Raw genomic sequence first — 20,371 nt, 5'->3', positions numbered from 1 at the left:
TTAACCCTTTTTTAAAACCTAACACAACTCTCAATTCTCATGCATCCTTATTTTTCCAACCATTATATACATGAATTACCATTGAACTTCAAAAGCTCAAAGACAATATAATGTATTGGTATATTTATTTTTTTATATATTATTTTCTTCATTTTGTACTTCTTTGTAAAAAACATTTTCATTCTCCTTCTTGAAAATTTGCTTCGCAATGAAAGCCAGTTAGAAATCTTTATTAAAATATGCTTCCAGTTTGGCATTCTGTGTTATTCTTCATTTTCCTGTATATATATATATATATGGTTGTGGTTGGGGATTTACATAAAGAAATGATAATTTCAGAAAAATTAGCATGATAAACAGAAAAGAAAGCAAAAAGAAAAGAAATTAGGTTAAGAACAAAAAAAAAAACAAAAACAAAAGTTAGTGAAAAATATGAAAATTAAAATTAAAAAAGAAGTGAAGAAAGCTGTAGAAGCAATGTACTAAAATCTAAGATTCCAATATTTACATCATTATCATCTTCGGGTAAACAAACCTAGAATGGAAGAAAACAAAGCATTGGGTTACTAAAATAGGAAGGAACAACAAAAACAAAAATTTGATCCTTTGTTTTTTAGTCATTAGTTCTAAGATCTTCACATCAAATGCATATATTTTACAAGATAATATGGCTTCCATACATAAGCTCTCAATATAATAATAATTCTTTCTGCTATAAGCACAAAACTTGAAATTTTTTTTAGGGAGAAGGGATTAGTTAATTACATTGATACAAGTGCTCAACTAGCACTTATTTTATGGACCACAAAAGGAATGAAAGACGAAGTTGACCCTGGTGGAATTTGAAATGTAAAGTCAGAAGAGATACCAATAAGCATTTTGTCCACTGTGCTAATGACTCTGCCAGCTCACCATCTTCTCTCAATGCGATAACACAATAAAACTCATGGCTATTCTAGTAATAATATTTGAATGATTTTTTCATTATAGAAAAGATCAACAAAATATATGTGGTTGAAAGTTCGTGACAAAAGGCCAAGTCTGAAATTAGTGGAGGTATTAAAATGAATATTTAAAAAAATATTTTAACCCTATTGTTATCATATTTCTCTTGAAATAAACTACCTTTGTTCCAATTAATTTTAAAAATATTGAAGAATTTAGTAAAATAACTGTCACTGCTAAGTGATATTTCAAATATAAATCAACATAAAATTTTGATGGAAGGTTTCGACTTATAGCCTTTAAAAGAGGAAATTTGCATCATGGAACCAGGGGGTTACATGCAACATTTACAATTCCATATTTTATGATTTTTATTATTCATAATTTGATGGAAAAATTTAAGAAGTATTGTTTTTTTTTACAGTAAGTTTATGTTATTATTTTCCTGCTCCTAAACCTGTTGTTGGTACTGCCACAGTAAATAATTTTAGAAAGTGACTACAGTTATTAATAATTTGACGATTCATTGCAATACCTGACCTACCTTTTCAGGACAACTTTCGGGCTGAGACCTATGGACAACTGCCAGAGATCCCTGGCCTGGCAGTGCTATCAAAAAGTACTACCCGTTTGTGATAAGTTCTACAGGTATGGCTCTAGAAAACTGGGCCAACCTGCCTGAGATGTGGTCAGAGTGACGAAACCATTCTACAGTGTCAAACCATTTCCTACTTGTGGGCTTCTGTTGAACAACTGTTGTCATGTGTGGCACGAGTTGGTTTATCATTAATATTGCTCTGCCTCCTTCCTTCAAATGGGAAGGAAGAGCTGTTTTCATTGTACTAGTGGCTATAGCGAAAGAATGTGTATGGTGGATGCATTTGAAAGGCCTAGAAACAAACACTTTCCTCTCTGGTCAATCACTCATCAACTTTTTCAAGTATCACTTGAAAATGAAAGTGAGAGTAGAGAGGGAAGGTTTGTCTAATGAATGTTTCATGAAAAGATGGGTGAATGTAGCAAGGCTGGCACATGTGAATGACAGAGCTACCTTGAGCGTAATCCTATGAACCAAAGAGAAAGAGAGTACTTTACTCTAACGAACTTTTGCATTCCATTGTCTGAGGTTACTATGGTCTTTTCTTTCGTATGTATGTATGTATGTGTGTGTGTGCATGTGTGTCTGTCTGTCTATCTCTTTTTCTCTCTATATATGTTTATAGACATAGGTATGACTGAGGTAGCAATAAGATACTATAGCTGTATGGCATAATTCAACAGGTAATTGATATCATTAAAAGTACTTTACACAAACACAAAATCCACTGACCCCTGTCAATGAAACAAAGATGTAATTGTAGAAATACTTCAAGGTGACACTTCAGTGCCCTTGCTTTTTTTTTTCGTCATTGTCACTGGATACATTAAGTGTTAAATGTCTTCTAGTTGCTCCAAAGTAATACTCACACTACCTATCCATGAATGAAATTGGTACAGATTTTGCAATAATGCACAAGATCTATTTTCCCTCAAAACAGCAGCAAACTGTAAGGGCCTTACCTAAATGACCAAAATAAAGAGTATATTCATCTATCATCAAAACAAGATAAACTGATCATCATATTCTAATGTTACCATTAAATTACTAAATTTGAAATGAGGGATTGAATCAAGTGAAAAGTGCTTTTGTTGATGATAACGAAAGAAGATGCCTTTAAATTTACGATGTTCAGTGAATATTTATTTTTCATTAACCGATTTGATACATTTAAAAAGTTTATAGCTTATACAGCCTTGTATTTGTTCTATTTCAGTTCCAAAGTGCTCAAGAGTAAATCAGTGACATATCAGCTTAAAGAACAAAATCTAGTAATTTCGAGGTTGAGTTTATGTCATACCCTGATGGAGCCTTTGGAAACATAAATGGAGAGATATAAATAACAAGACATTTATCAATGTACCCAATAAATTATATCAATCAAGGAGGTAATAATAGGCTTTATTTCTAATTCTAGAACAAAGTAATTTAGAGAGCAATCCTGTGATATATAACATATAACACTAACATCTCACTTTAAATTAAAGTCTTAAACAAAAACAACACCATCATCATCACCACCACATATTAATTCAGTAGCCATGTTGTGAACAAACATGCAGAATTTAGTATTATTTTGTGAGTAAATTAAAATGCAAAAAAATCAAGTACTAATTAAGAATAGAAGAAATGAAAATAGAAGGCTTAAAAAGATGTTGAAATTCAGAAAATGAGATTGAAAGTGTGACACAAGAAAGCAAATGAAGTGAAATAGTGAAAATGTTATTGCATTATATAGATTTGAATGACAGTGCAACAAACAGTTAAATGGCCAGGAAAAAAACCATATAAAGGGTTCACAGGATTAAAGTGTCAGTGTGTTTGATTTAAAAGATTATTACTCAATTTATAGGATCAAGGATGAAAATAATGTAAGGACAATAAGATTACAAAAGTAGAAACCATCAGTACATGACAGAGAGACTACAATAAAACTTGAGTATAGTGTCTCTGTGTCTGTGACAAACATATTTATACATGTGTAATTATATAAATTATTACACATATACATAATACAATCCACACATTTAGATTTTATATGCATGATTTACTGAAAGTATTAGTGAAGTAGCTCAGTAAATCCAAATTATGATATACAATGCATAACTGTGTGGTTAGAGAATTATCTTAGTAACCATGTTGTTTCGAGTTCTAATGTGTTTTACTACAGCCACTCAATGAAACTGATAGATGGAAACTGTACAGAAGCATTGTGTGTGTGTGTGTGTGCGTGCGCGTGTGTCATCATCATTTAATGTCCGCTTTTCATGCTAGCATGGGTTGGACGATTTGACTGGGGACTGGCGAACCAGATGGCTACACCAGACTACAATCTGATCTGGCAGAGCTTCTATAGCTGGATGCCCTTCCTAACGCCAACCACTCCGAGAGTGTAGTGGGTGTTTTTTACATGCCACCGGCACGAGGGCCAGTCAGGCGCTACTGGCAACGGCCACGCTCAAATGGTGTTTTTTACATGCCACCTGCACAGGAGTCAGTCCAATGTTTTGTGTGTATGTATATATATATATATATATATACATATATACACACACATACATGTAGATGTGGAAATGAAAGGAGACAATAGATGTGGAAATAAAAAAGACAATAGATGTGAAAACGAAGAGAAAGTAGATGTGGAAACAGAAAATAGACTAAGGACAGTTTCTAATTAACATGCATACACATGGAAAATGTTATACCAATGCAATTAGAAAGGTGACAATATAATGATAGTGCAATTATTTTGCCACACAATAGAAACTATGACAACATGACTGCAGTACAACAGACTTGTTGTCAGCAAAGCTACAGAGATCAGTTAGTCAAGACAACACAGCTACAATACAACAAACCCTATAACTAAGTTAATTTATGTTTTACTTAAATGCACAGAACTTTGTACATAATTGTGCACCCATATATCATTACATATTCTCTCTACCCAGCTGTACATATCTTAATATATTCTTTTAATGCAACAGAACACCCATATATACATTTTCTTAGTACTACCACCATCGCCACCACATCTGCCATATACACACTATTCAAACTTCTGATGCCACCACCATTAATACCTTTGACTTGGCCGCCTTCCCCTCCATCACCATCACCACTGTCTTTCACATCACTTACTCTCACCATCATCTCTGACCACTGCAGCTACCACAACCACCACCGCTGCCTCTGCCTCTATCACAGCTACAGCTCATACTATTACTATCACCCTGTTACCATCACAAAAAGGCTGAATGGTGTGTGTATGGTAGAAGTGGTGGTGATTGTGGTGGTACTGCTGTTTATCATGCAGCTTTGCAATAAATTCCAAGTCAACAAATTATATCATTGTTTTAATGAAAATTGTTCATTGCTTGAAAAATATTGTTTAACTTTAATAAAATTTAACATGTACTCAATGCATGAAGTCTCATTGTTGGGCCCAAAGCCTAATGAAGAGCCCTCCACAGGAGCTAGCTTAAGAGCTGCCCAATAGGGCAGATTTAAGCTACAATATACATCATCACCATCCAGTGTTTTAAATCCGGGTTTTGTCCCTGTTAACAGGGGTGGTCAAATCTACATCAATGCCATAGCAACCAAGGTAGGCAAATGCAGCCCACCCCAACTTTTGGGCTGGCTGTTGACCATTCTCCTTTGCTATCATGAGGCTTTTTGGGGGCTAGATTTTCTATGGGGAGCATGCCCTTGCTTACCTCCCACCTCAGTTTCTAGACACGAGTGGACCTGAGACCAAGGCCTCTATCATGATTTTTAAGAAATGTGGTGGCAAACTTGTTCAGGAAGGCAGGGATGCTACTCTCTGAAACCCCTTTCGGAGCCTTGACTCAAGGATGGAAACTTTTATGCATTGGCAATACATGAAATTCTCAGCTCTTGAATTAGTTTGTAACTTGTGCTGGTTAAATTAAAAAATATATGTGTTTTGAGTTCTATTTTCCTGTTTGTATTACTAAACCTATATATATATATTTGTATTCTACCTACCTGCCTCATATCTTAAATCCTTTCTACCCAGCTGTACACTATAACACTCACAAATATATAATATATTTGTTACACCTAAGAGTTAAATATGCATGCAGTTTTCATGCAGAAAATTTTTAAATATTTAGACTTCTAGCCTTAAAGAGAGTGAAATATCTTGCCAAAGACAGAATAGGAAAGGAGACAGAATTGTAGCATTCATCCCTTTCTCTGAGGCTTTGACTTTGGTAGCAACTTAAATGATTCTAACACAGGAAAAGCTGGTCACCAATTTCCCACTGTACCAGACACCTGACACATAAGTATTGAGAAGACAATGACTGTAATCTAAATGTTAGTAATATTGAAATATCTTGAGAAACATTTCACCACAATCTTCAGCACTTGATCATTTACTTCTCAAAAGTATTAATTATGATTTCATAATTAAACAGGAAGTATTTTTACCCAAGTATAGTTTAGTATGTGAACAAAACACAATAAATATGAAGTGATGAGAGACTAAGTAAGTATCTAGAACCTAACCCACTTGAAAATTTATTGTACCTCATAACAATTTCTCATAAAGACATGAAGCATAAGAGAGGAGAATTTTTTTTTTTTTTTCTTGGTACCATTTATGTCTTTGTGAAGGGTAATAGCAACATGAATGAAGTGTGTTTCTCTGCTTGTTAGGTGACTACACTCTGCACCATGTTGCTACCTACTACGACAATAAATAGTTGAGCATGACAAAATGCAGTTTTGAAGGATTGACTGCTGACAGGAACAGCACTTTACCTGATCAGATTTGCAAACCACAATTACCTAAAGGAAGAGGAGAAAGATACAAAAAAAGAAAAAAGAAAAAGAAAGAATGAAATAAATGTTATTTAAATGACAGACATAAAATTGGAAATAAAAAATTGTTTCTAATCTAGGAATAAGGCCAACAGTTTTGAAAGGAAGGAGCTAGTTGATAAAACTGACCCTAGTACTTGACTAGTTACTTTGTCGATGAAAGGATGAAAGGTAAAATTAACTATGGTGGGATATCAGAGGAAGGTTAACAGGGAATATAACTTTGCCTTTCACCCTTTCAGGGTCGATAAATTAAGTATTAGTTGTGTACTGAGGTCGATCTAATCAACTGGCCCCTTCCCAGAAAATTTCAGGCCTTGTACTTAGAATGAAAAAAAAAAAAAAAAATGTACTTGTAGTTTAGATTCAAATCAATCTTGACTGAGTAAATCTATAATCAAAAACATTCCAGCATTGATCATCTCATCTTTTTAAGACTGTCAAAAGCCAAATTATTTGAATGTAACTTTGTTGAAGATAGTGGAGTTTTGATTGATTTGAGGGAGATCTGGCTGCTGTTTCTAACATGCTCAGTAACCACTTAGAGACACTTTCGTTGGCTTGTATTATTTATCCCCCGCCACGAGCTAAAGCACAGATATTTCCCAGACCACATTTAAATGACCTTCTAATGACATCATATTCTCCAGGTGCCATCATATCATATAACAATATTATAAACTGTTGAAAGTTTAAGAATTTTGTGAAATAAAAAAGAAAGCTAAAGTTAAGCAAATTTTTTGCTTGACTAAAATAATAATATAATGTGATCTTTAAAAACAGAGCAAATATATAAACTTTAGTCCAATTTTTAGCGATTATAGACTGTATTGAATTTCAGAACTTGTGGATGAGAGATTAACTGGATGATAAACTGACTAGAAGAAATAAGCAAACTAACAAGAATGGGTATAATTCAAAAAAAAAAATTGGTATTGATTCTCATTGATAGGCTAACATGAAGGCCACATGTTCATGTAGGAAACATTACTTTTGTCAGAAGAGGGAAAATGTTTCAAATACTAAATGTCCAAATAACTCTAAAACAAAATGTTGCATATTTTTAATTGGATATCCATTTACTGTGACCATTGTAATTTGGGTTCAGTCCAGACACCTGGAAAAATGAGTTTTATTGTCTGACTCTCTTACAAACCACTCAGTCAGCTTGAGTGATTAAGCTCCTTGCATCGGGATTAAAACCAGTGCAAGGCAGAACTCCAAGCATTACTCAGTTTTTTAGAATCTAATTTCTTTTTCTTCCTTTTGTGTGTGCTTTAGGTTTTGCAAAATCTGGAAAAAAATAAATAAAGATAAGAAACATAATAAATATAAAGTTATTAAAAGTAAAACTGAAACGTTTTTTCAAACCATTGAAGAGACTTTGCCCTGTAATAATAAGAACAATGACGATGTTAAATAATAGATTAAAAACTGAATAATAGAAATAAGTTTTTTAAGCTACTTACTTTATTACTTGGTAAAATCCATTCCATATGTATCGCACTCTGTTTGTTAACTTCAACTCTGCAATTCATTTCGATTGTTTCATTAACCATATACTTGGTTCTTTGTACAATAATTTCAGGAGTCAATTCTTGATTATCTAAGAGGAGAGAAAAAAAAAAAAAAAAAAAGAAGAAATTCACAATTAATCAATTAGCTGTTTTGATACAAACCCACCTGAGGTTACCTCTGGTTCAAATGATACAAAGAAATCTAAATTAATTAAAACTTTCCTTCAAACAACAATTAATATTGTTTTAAATTTTGGCACAAGGCCAGTAATATATGTTGCTGTGCGCGCGTGGAGTTGATTATATTGACCCTAGAACTTCACCGGTACTTTATTTTGTTAATCCCAAAAGGATGAAAGGCAAAAGTGATGTTCACATTTGGATTCAAAATATAAAGGTTTGGAAGAAATGCTGGTAAGCATTTTGACTGACAACATGCTAATGATTCCACCAGCTCAATTCTTTAAACACCAAATGAATAATTTTTATCAAATTTTGGCATAAGTCCAGCAACTAGGAAGGGGGTGCTTGATTATACTGACTTTAGTACTTGACTAGTACTTTATTTTATCAAACCCAAAATGATGAAAGGCAAAGTTAGCCTTGCGATTTGAACTCAGAATGTAAAGAGCCATAAAAATGCTACTAATCACTTTATTCGATTCTGTCAGCTCCACAGATTAATAATGATAAAATATTTTACCAAATTCTCCAAAATGAATTGAAACAAATGCAGAGTATTTTAACAGAAATATGGTTACAGGAGACTTAATGAATTACTCTTCTCATTTCTCGTGTTTTCATTCCATTAAAAAGAAATTATTTTAAATGAGTTTTTAACTTATTTTAGATTTTCTAAGAATACATATGTTGAAGAAAATATTTTCCTATTTCATACCTCTCTCTATACTCAATGCTTATTACTAAGTGATGAAGTGGTATTTATGATGTTCAGACATGGAGTTTATTGTAATACCTACAGTGCAGATGTAGTTGCACCTGTGTGATCAACAAGTTTATTCCTTACCTGGTATTTGGTTTAGAGTCAATATTCTAATAGTAATATGCATTAACTCGATCGACTGGGTATTTTAATGAATAATGGTCTTTTTGGTTAGTTATATAACTAGGAATATTATTCATATATCATCATTGTTTTAATGTCCTCCACTTTTACATGCTTGCATGGGTCAGATAGGATTCTTTGAGGCAAATTTTGTATCTTGCCTGTTTCTAAGTAAGGTAATATTTCCCAATGACTGGAAAAGTTTTCATGGAAGACTGGAAATGAAGGAATACACTTGTATGATGACGATGCTCATTTATACCAAGAGCATGATGTGAATAAACACACACACACACACACACACACAATGAACTCCTTTCAGTTTCTGCCTACTAAATCCACTCACAAGGCTTGGATTGGCTTTGGGTTAATAATAATAATAAAGAAATTATTGTGTACAGTGTTCAGGTGCACTACAACTTATCAAAAGTGCATGTACATTACATAGAATTATGTACAAATGTCAGGAAAGTGAACAGTGTATGAGTTATGATATACATGTGTGGATGCTTATGGAGTGAGGGGATATCAGGTGTAGTGTTGGTGAATTTCAGGAAGCATGGAGATTTTAAAGGATGCTATGTCTCAGCAGCTAACAACTGATGCAGATAATTTGTTTCATGCTTCAGCAACTCTGAGTGTGAAAAAAATGTTTCAGAAAATCATGGGAACTGTACTATTTTTTGACTTTGTAACATGCCCATGTGTGTTAGACACATGGAATTCAAAAAGGTGCTCAAGTTTGTTGGCACGATGGTTAATAATTTTGTGGGTGTTTACCACGTCAGTTGCCAGACGTTGAGTTTCAATGGATCCTTGTCCAGGGAAGCAAGGCATTCAGAGCATGGTAGATGCCTGATGGAGGGTGTTCACTTGGTTGCATATTATAGTAAAAAACATTTCCCCAAGATGCCATGCAGTAGGACTGAACTCAAGACCACATGGCTTTAGAGCAATCTTCTTAACCACACAACCATACCAGTATCTACGGAAAATAATGTTGTATTTGTAGCATAGCTTGAAATATACAAATACTGAATTTGTACAAAACACTTGACAACGTTACCAATAAGAATTTTCGATCCTACTTCTAGTTTATGGCTGGCATGATACTATTTGGATCGAAATCTAAGAGACTGAATATATAAAGTAGTCAACAAATAACACCAACTCACCCTGAAAAGTGCTGTGCACAGCTACTTTTTGAGTTTTATTGTTGAGTTCCCCAATACATGTAAAACTGCCAGTGTACAGCACTGTTGGTCTTTTAATTACAAAACCCATTTTTGGGTCATACTGGAGGTTTTTGCTAAGTTCAACAAGTTTGTCATGCTTCTGTAGGCTCACTTTGATATTAGGGTCTGTCACTAGGCATCTGAAGTATCCTGTTTTAAGGCTGACCACATGACTGAATATAATACTTTCAACAAAGAAGTTATCTGGATCTGAAATATAAATAAATAAATAATAATATTTATAATAATAATAATGATAATAAAGCAATGATACTCTAGGATATACCAATATACACAGATAGAGAGATCAAGGCTAAGACGTTGGGTATAGTTGTCAGAGACTATCAAGAAAAAAAAGCCTTCTAATTGATGTATCCATTCCAAAAGCTGACAATGTATCTCTAAAAGGAAAGGAAAAAATTCTCAAAATGCAAAGATTTGGAAATAGAGATAACTTGAATGTGGAGCTGAAAAACAGAAACAATCCCGATAACAACAGGTGCATTAGGTATGGTTAAAAAAAATACAGACAAATACATAACCAAAATACCAGGACTTATGAATATAACAAATATATATTACATACAAAAAATGGCACTACTAGGTACTGCACACATCCTAAAAATTAGCAAGAAATAGCAACACCAAAGCAAACCACAGCACATACCCAAGATACACAGAGCTGTGCTTGGTTGAGCAATGAAAGAACGTGATAAAAATAAGACTAATGAATAATAATAATAATGGTTTCAAATTTTGCCACAAGGGCAGCTATTCTGGAGGAGGGGATTTGTCAATTACATTGACCCCAGTTTTTCAGTGGTACTTAATTTATTGACCCCAGAAGGATGAAAGGTAAATAATAATAATCCTTTCTATTGTTGGCACAAGGCCTGAAATTTTTGGGGAGGGGACAGATGGTTTAATTGACCTCAGTGTTTCACTGGTACTTAATTTATTGACCCCGAAAGGACGAAAGGCAAAATTGTCCTGGGGTTTTAAATTTTAGCACAAGAGAAGCAGTTTCAGGGGAGGGGGATAAATCAATTACATCAAACATAATGTTCAACTGGTACTTATTTTATTGACCCTGGAAGGATGAAAAGCAAAGTCAACTTTGGTGGAATTTGAACTCAGAACGTAAAGGATGAAATACTGCTAAGCATTCTGCCAGCTCACTGCCTAATAATAATATTGATGATGATGATGATGATGATGACGATGATGATTTTTTTTCTTTATTAATCATAAAAAACATGGGGAACAGTACAGGATGATATGCTGAAGAATTACATGGAAGAGCATGTAAAAAGAGTAACTAACAATAAATAAAAATTAATGATTACTGATTTAGGCATGAGGCCAACAATGTTGAGGAGAAGAGTTAGTGAATACCACGAACCTCAGTAATCAACTGATACTTTATGTTATCCACCCTGAAAGCATGAAAGGGCAAAGTTGATCTCAGTCGGATTTGATTTCAGATTGTAGAGTCAGAAGTGCTGCAAGGCATATTGTCTGACATTTTAATCATTCTGTCAATCCATCACCATGGTGATGATGATAATGATCCTTTCTACTAGGCCAAAAAATTTTGGAAGAGGGAACTGGTTGATTATATCTCCCCCAGTGCTCAACTGGTACTTTATTTTATCAATCCCAAAAGGATGAAAGGCAAAGTCAACCTCAGCTGAATCAGAACTTACAACATGAAGACAGACAAAATGCCGCTAAGCATTTTGTCTGGTGTGCTAACAATTCTGCCAGCTTGACACCTTAATAATAATAATAATAATAATAATAATAATCCTTTCTACTAAAGGTACAAGGCCTAAAATTGTAGGGGCGGGAGGTAAGTTGTTTAGATCAAATCCAGTGTTTCACTGGTACTTAATTTATCGACCCCAAAATGATGAAAGGCAAAATCGACCTCGGCAGAATTTGAACCCAGAATGTAGCAATGGGAGAAATACCGCTAAGCATTTTGTCCATTGAGTTAATGATTCTGTCAGCTTGCCACCTGAATAATAATAATAATAATCCTTCCTATAAAAAGCACAAGGCCTGAATTTTTGGGGGAGGAAGAGGCTAGTTGATTACATCGATCCCATTGTGCAACTGGGTACCAAAAAGAAGAAAGGCAAAGTTGACCTCAGTGGAATTTGAACTCAGAATGTAGTGATGGACAGAATGCCACCAAGCATTTTTCTCGGTGTGCCAATGATTCTGTCAGCTGCTCCGTCTCCTCAACAACAACAACAACAACAACAATTTCTCTGATACCAGGCCAGAAATCTACAGAGGAAGAGCAGAGTTAATGGAATCAATCACAATATACTCTATCGGAGGTAAAATCCATCTATCTGGGGGTAATCTAACACAACAAGACATGTATTTTGTATCATTCTATCAATTCTCTACTAACCCCATGGTTTCAGGTTCAGTTCTTTTCCAGAGCCTCCTTGACTAGCGGGAAGAAGGAAGGAAAACAGGACAGACTCACATGAAGGTTCTCAAGCGCTAGATGGTGAGGAATTAACCTGCTGATACAACACATTACAACTCTATTAAAATAGACGCCCCTGGGCCGGCTCTTGTGCAGGTGACACATGAGGTTTTTCGAGCGAGATCGTTGCCGATTCTTGTGCTGGTGGCACATAAAAAACACCATTTCAAGCGTGGCCGTTTTTGTGCAGGTGACACGTAAAAGCACCCACTACACTCTCTGAGTGGTTGGCGTTAGGAAGGGCATCCAGCTGTAGAAACTCTGCCAAATTGGATTGGAGCCTGGTGTTGCCATCCGGTTTCACCAGTCCTCAGTCAAATCGTCCAACCCATGCTAGCATGGAAAGCGGACGTTAAACGACGATGATGATGATGATGATCCATGGGAAAGATATGAAAATCATGAATTTCATTACCTTTATCTCTCTTGTCAGCTAAAATAATTCATCATCATCATCGTCATTTTCATTCATTATCATTATCACCTTCTCAATACCAAAACAGTGTGCTCATGAAAATAATAGAACAGTTAAAGCCATATTATATACAATAATTTCCTCCAAATACAACATGTAGGAACTGCAATGTGAGTGTACCACTCCAGCTCAGTGGAATAGGCCATTACGAAGAGTGATGAGTTAGTTAGGAACAGAATGACAAACCAATTTAGTACTTACCTCTAAAGTAAATGTAAACATCTGCTCTCAGCCACAGCGTCCTTCTGTAAGTGCATGTAAACTTACCAGTGTCAGCATATGTAGCACTGGTCATTGTAGCATTAACCTCAAGGTCGTCATCGGATTTACTTATAATGATGGTAGTTCCCTGCCTGTTAATGTGCTATAAAATATAGAAAATTTAAAATTAGAAGAAAAAAACCAAACTTGTATAAGAATTTTTCTTTTGAATTATCCTGCCTCACACCCCAAGTCAGTCTTAAGGTTATAAAATTAGCAAAATAAAGTAAGTTCATATATCATGAGGAAATAAGAAATGTGACATAATAATAATAATCCTTTCTACTGGAAGCACAAGGCTTCACATTTGGGGGAAGGGATTAAGTTGATTACATCAACCCCAGTGTGTAACTGGCATTTATTTAATCGATCCTGAAAGGTTGAAAGGCAAAGTTGACCTTGGGGACTTTCTGAATGGCATGCCTAATGAAAAATTACCTTGAATTTTTTTTAGTACTGGAGCCAATCTAATGATGAGCCATATCTCATGTGGCCTGCTTCACAAAAAAGGTTGTCCACGCCTGATCTAAAACTACAATGAGATAACATTTACCCTTAGGCTAGCCCATTGTCACAATCCTGGATGGAGTTAAGAAGGTGAAATTAAATCCATAAAGGAAACTTACTGGAATTTCCCATTTTACTGGTCTGGTACCTGTACAGGTAAGAGTGAGGTTTTCTCCAATGTCCAACACGAGTTCTGATACACTGTCATTCAACTTAGATGAAGTAATAGAAGGCTTGGTGAAATCTGAAAGGAAATAATAAAGTAATCAATAATTTGTTACAGAATGGAAGAAAATAAGGTGCTGTCATAAAGGAAAAGTTTGATGCGTAAAAAAAAATGTAAATAATAAACAGATGAGAAGTTGACAGGTGCAGGAATAGTTGTGGTTAAGAAGAGATGACCAATGCCCTGTGAGTGAATTTAGTAGATAAAAACTATGCGGAAGTCCGTCATTCATACATATGTGTGCATGTGTTTGTCTCTGTACTACTTAACAACCAGTATTGGTTTGTCTATGTCTCTGTAACTTAGCAGTTTAGCAAAAGTATCAGAAAGAATATGTACCAGACTTAAAAATAAAAAGAACCATGTGATACCCCAGCATGGTTGCAATCCACTAAGTGAAACAAGATGAAAAAATAATTCCATATGAAAATGTAGTCTCATTTTGTTGCTAACTTACTATATCACCAGGGCATAGCAACAGTGGCTAAACTGAGGCTCACAAGCTACATGTAACCTCTTATAGATACTATGTGTAGTTTCTTAAAGAATATTAGGGTGCAATAGTATTTTTTCTAAAATACCATACAGTGAGAGATGTAACATTTCTCAGAGCAGCTTTGGGAAACTAAAGAAGCTAAAGGTATGCTTGGAAAATTTCTTCCAAAACCTTTTCTGAATAGCCCCTTAGCATTTAAACTGACCGTATTTGACCCAAATATTCTACCTGTTTTATGTTCAAACCAGCTACATCTGGCCTCTTGCACTTACCCTACAATGTCAATCTAAAAATAAATAACCACTAAATGTTATTAACAATGGAGTTTCTGTATTTGTAACTTTGCATTGGATATAAAAAAAGCTTGTATATAAAAAACATAATATATGAACTTATTGCATATAGTGATCATGTGCACAACAACTCATTAGAAAAAGTAACCAAAACTTTATGAACAGTACATAGAATATGCACAGGAAGTGATCAGTGAAAAGTCAAAAAAAAAAAGGAAAAAAAAACGAGGAATGGGGTTGTGGTGGGCTGGGTATCAAGTGTACTGTTGGTGAATTTCAGGAAGCATGGAAGTTTTGAAGGATGTAGTCTCTTGACAGCTAACAACTAATGCAGGTAGTTTATTCCCTGCTTCAGCAATTCTGAGCATGAAAAAAAAATAGTTTCTGAAAGTCATGGGTGCTGTGTTGTTTTTTTTATTTTGTAAGCATGTCCATGAGTGCTTGACATATGGAATTCAAAAAAGTGCCCAAGGTTGTTGTTGGAAAGAGGGTGAATAATCTTATGGTTGTCTACCAAGACAGTTTCCAGATGCTGGAACATTAATGTGACCATGCCCAGGGAAGCAAGACATTCAGAGTATGGTAGATGCCTGATGGTGGGTATTCATCTTGCACATTTCTGAGCAGTTTCTTGGAGATATGTCGAGCAAGGTAAGGGTTCCATCCACTTTATCATGCTTACATGGGTCTTGACAGAGTTTAATGAGGGTGACTTTCTGTGACTGAATGTCCTTATTGTCAACTTCCACTTGTTTCCAAGTAAGGTAATATTTCTCCATCAGCAGATGAGTTCTCACAAAATATGGCAAATGAGCAACACTGCTTGTATGATAGTGACCCTCCTTTACAACAATCACATGATGTCAAAACAAGGAGACACACACACACATGCATGCACTCACACACACACACGAATGCACGCACACACACACACACACACAGATATGCTTCTTACTACCGACCTTCACCTATTTGCAAGGTAATGTTTCTCCCATGGCTGGACATATTTTCATGGAAGACTGGAAACGAACAATATCACTTGTACAGTTGCGACACTTGTTTACAACTATTGAGCAATGCCATGACAAGGAGACATAAATACACACACACACTCACGAAATGGGTTTTCATTTCCCATATTCAATTACAAGACATTGGTCAGCCCAGGGTAATATTAGTAGACACTTGCTCAAGATGCTGCACAATGGGACTGAACCTGAAACCATGTGCAACCTTCTTAACCACACAACCAAGCACTTGCAAACAATTTCAATCACCTATCATCTATATTATAGCTATTGTGACACTCTGTCGGTTATAACGACGAGGGATCCAGATGATCCGATCAACGAGTAAACACTAAGTAAGTGCGATGGATAGGCTATGGTTAAGCTCCAGGCTCAATAATGATACAAGTGAGGAGCCCAACGTGGGTCATGCATTAGCATGCATACATATATATATACATGAGTGTCAATGTAATTATGTTGGATGTTGGTTTTCTTGTTCCTTCAACATTAAACATTACATTGGAAAAATATAAACAAGAGTAATTTTTGTCGTCGTCACTATCATCATGCCATATAATCTGCATATTTAAGAGTGTCAGAAATTAGGCTCATTCATATGGTAATTAGAGAGGACATCTAAAACACACCTGAATTTCAGAAAATATATAAATATTCATCTGGAACAAGAACAGGATGTGAATTGGGTGAAAAACTATGGCAGCAAATAATTTTTGATCTTTTGCTTTTGTTTTTTTAGCTACGAGTCAACCCTGATCTTGTGAACAAACACATTTTGTTTATGACCATCTTGTTTTTGTTCTCTTTGGTATAAATTTTTAAGCATTTGTAACCCAAATTACAGTATTAGGTATATCTTTTGTTTAGATGGCAGGGTGTGGTTTGAGGACATTTTGACTGTTATTTCTAGGAGAATGAGCAACTATGTAGAAACCCTATTGTTTCAGTAAGCTAAGTCATAAGAAAAGGGTTATACTCAAATGGAATGACATCAGCATATAACTGGTACTTATTAACACTGGCAGAACTTGGCAGAAAAGTGAAGGGTGGAATTAGATGCTGAAATTGTAATTGTAAATAAGTGTAACCTTCTCACAAACAGTGTTATTTGTTTCCAATCTTTCAGGAAAACATATCCATCCAGCTATGGGGCAATATCACCTTGTTTGTAAAACAGGCGAGGGTTATTGACAGGACATCCAGCCACAGAAAATTTGCCTCAATAAGTTCTGTCTAAACCATGCAAGTATAGAAAAGTGGATATTAACATGATGATGGTAATCACAATAATGATATAACAACTCCTTAAAAAAAAAAATTGTAAGGCGGTGCTCCAGCATGGCCGCAGTCAAATGACTGAAACAAGTAAAAGAGAAATAAAAGAGAGGAGAAAAAGATTTGAAAAGCCACTGGATTAAAAAAGAGTCCACTCAGCTGTAAATGAGTTCCAGCATTAGCTGGGAAGTTAAAACTCTGTGAGGGATTGACATCCTGTCCAGGGGTAGGGAGTGTTGTAATCTCAGTCACTTATATGCTATGGGAACTGAGTTAAAACCTGACCTTATGAGTCCTACAGCTCAAGTGAGGTTTAAAACTAAGTCAAATCTTGTTGGAACTGATGCAATATTGTTACTTCAAGAAGATATGATAAAGACAATCCTACTATAATTGATATAATCAAACAGTTAAAGAGGTGCATGCAATATAATGATAACAAAGAAGTTGGTGAACTGGTAGAATCAGCATGCCAGGCAAAATGCTTAGCAGCATTTCATTTGTCTGTATGTTCTGAGTTCAAATTCCACCAAGATCGACAAAATAAGCATCAGTTGAGCACTGGGGTCAATGTAATTGACTTATAACCTCCCCCAAACGTTTTGACCTTGTGTCGAAACTAAAATGATGACAACAAAGCGATAAAAAGAATTTCAAGAACGAAATCTACCATTATCTTGTTATTCCTTTTGTTACCATATGTTTGTTGTAATACACAACTTTTGTTTTGAATTAATTTTGACAATAATGAAGAATTTATAAAAATAATTTTGTCATTATTAAGTTAGTGGTTGGAACATAAATTGGCATGAAACTTTCATGGAAGGTTTTCATTTAGTTTACTTTAAAACAGGAAGTTTATATCATAGAACCAGGGACAATCTCAGGTGGGTTGGTATCAAAAGGGTCATAGAACAGAAAGAGAGAATGCAATAAAAGGAAAGAAAATATACTGAAGGCATTGGTAAAATGAAAATACTTTGTACTGAAAGTTGGCTGTAAAAGATAGAACAAATATCTACTGTGTGACTTATAGATGTTTCTTAATTAGCCTGAAGATGACATTTGGATGATGGCATTAATAGATCTGAAGACATTCCATAAACTAAGACACCAATGAAGATGTCTTACCAGCTGCAGGCAGCAACAGAAGTTGGCCTGTAACTTTAACAAATATGCTTTTATCCTATCATTAAGAACTGTCTGGAAAATTCCACATTCCTCAGTTTTGCTTACAGTCAGTTCTAGAAGATAGTTGGGGGTGAAGAGACAGTAAGGTGGAAGGGAAAAAATATATATACTGTAAGGGAGGGAGAGAAAATCCTGAGATGTAAGTTATTAACTTTATTAATGAAAGAAGCTTTTATGATGAAAGTGAAAAATAAATATTCTAATTACTAAAGATGAAAAAAAAAAAAATTATTATTTCTGCAAAAAGTAAATTTTAAATAAATAAAGTCCATCTTCACCCCACTATCATCCCAATCATTCTGTTTTTACCACTGTACTCATGCTATCTCCACCCACCCATCCTGGTTCTTCCCCTATAGCTCACTTTTCTATCAACATTCTTGGTCACTTGCCTTGAGCGAATGAACACACCAGAGAGTAGTTAGCAAGGACTCTTTAATCTTTTGAGATACCAGGCAATCTCATGAGCACTGGTGCCATGATAAAAATACAGGCATACTAATTACAGATGTAAGGTAGAACCTTATGTTGGTAATTGATTCCAAGACATGTGACTTGAAAAATTACATACCACAAAAAATCATTTTAAAGAATTTATTACTCATGTGTTTCAATAAATGGTGTGTACATATTTTATGTAATTTTCCACTTCAGTGTTGGTTTCTAGATGATTTCTTTTTTAAAATTTTTTAAAAACATTTGCTGAGATTGATGTAAAGTCAGATACACTGACCGAAGCTGAGGTTTATTTATTCCATTAATTTCTTTAAAAAAAAAAGATGTAATTTGAAATGACATAAGTTGAGGTATGTCTGTATGCCCAATACACCCTGTATAGATTTTGGTGAATGAATAGAGAAATTTATGGTTGAAAGGACAATTTTGTCAAAGAAATGACAACCTCTCTGATGCTGGTGCTGACATAAAATGCATCCAGGACATTATGTAGAGAAGGTAGTAGTTAAGAAGAGTGTCCAAGCCACCAAAAGATGAAATATATGGGTGAATGGGGTCTTTTGAGCTGTGTAGGAAGGCAGTAATTCTGTTTAAAAACTTTGGATTGTGACAACTATTCAAACTATGCCTGCATGAAAAGCAGATATAAAATAATGATGATGGTGGTGATGATGATACTGCCTTATTCTAATATGAACTAGGATAAATGGGGTAATGATGTGTAGTTAGCTTATAATCAATGTATTAATTCAACATGTAGTGTACATACATAGTTGAATGTAAATCACCTGAGCTGAAAAAAACTAGACCTTATCAACAAGCCAACAAGAGTGTATTTGTTCATTCCAGAAATGTTAGAGAAATCTCTCTCAGATCACATATTACTATCTTAATCCTCTCCCTGCTACTTGAGACTGTCCCTAGTTCTAAGATAGAAACTTTCTATTTAAAGTGAGCTAAATGAAAAGCTTGCATCAGTTTTATGTGACCTTATGCTTCAAACACTAGCTTTAATAACAACAAAGTTATTTTCCTAAATATGTCATTATTTTAGAAGTTGAGATAAAGGTAATGCATTTCATGAGAAATATGATAACAAAAGGTTTGCATAAATGGCGGTGCCCCAGCATAGCCACAGCTCCTGGGCTGAAACTAGATAAAAAAAAAAATAAATAAAGGAAGGACAGATTAGATAATGTACTTCTATAGTGTTATAAGTTGATGGGATGGTCATGGCTGACCTGGGTTAATGAGCAACAACTACAGTTTATAGTTCAGTTCTGTACTGTCTTACTCTAATTTGTTAGCAGCATTCTTTCTTCCTCAACAAACCTCTCCTGCATGATTTCTACATCCCAACTCATTAAACTCTCACTAGAGTTTGTAGTAGAGACTTTTAACTTTGTGGTCTTTGACCTGGATAATAGTGTCTCCTTGGGGAATTG

The 20,371-nt window shown here is 34.9% G+C and overlaps 1 protein-coding gene across 6 annotated transcripts in view; it reads right to left on the bottom strand.

The window, feature by feature from the left end:
- The window catches only part of LOC106877728 (vascular endothelial growth factor receptor 1), a 67,970-nt gene that overhangs the window by 29,121 nt on the left and 18,478 nt on the right, over positions 1-20,371 (bottom strand). For 2 of the 6 annotated variants that reach the window (XM_014926694.2, XM_014926696.2), the window contains exons 2-7: positions 14,081-14,205; positions 13,395-13,557; positions 10,153-10,422; positions 7,864-8,000; positions 6,335-6,361; positions 509-535 (exon numbers count right to left, since the gene is read on the bottom strand). In XM_014926694.2, the coding sequence (XP_014782180.1) occupies positions 509-535; positions 6,335-6,361; positions 7,864-8,000; positions 10,153-10,422; positions 13,395-13,557; positions 14,081-14,205 (749 nt within the window). The remainder of the gene's footprint in view (positions 1-508; positions 536-6,334; positions 6,362-7,863; positions 8,001-10,152; positions 10,423-13,394; positions 13,558-14,080; positions 14,206-20,371) is intronic. The other 4 variants (XM_014926697.2, XM_014926698.2, XM_014926699.2 and 1 more) reach the window with 2 other exon arrangements.

This window comes from Octopus bimaculoides, chromosome 13 (assembly GCF_001194135.2).
Source record: "Octopus bimaculoides isolate UCB-OBI-ISO-001 chromosome 13, ASM119413v2, whole genome shotgun sequence".
In the NCBI taxonomy this organism is placed as follows: domain Eukaryota; kingdom Metazoa; phylum Mollusca; class Cephalopoda; order Octopoda; family Octopodidae; genus Octopus; species Octopus bimaculoides.
This window is presented reverse-complemented; position numbering and strand designations above follow the sequence as displayed.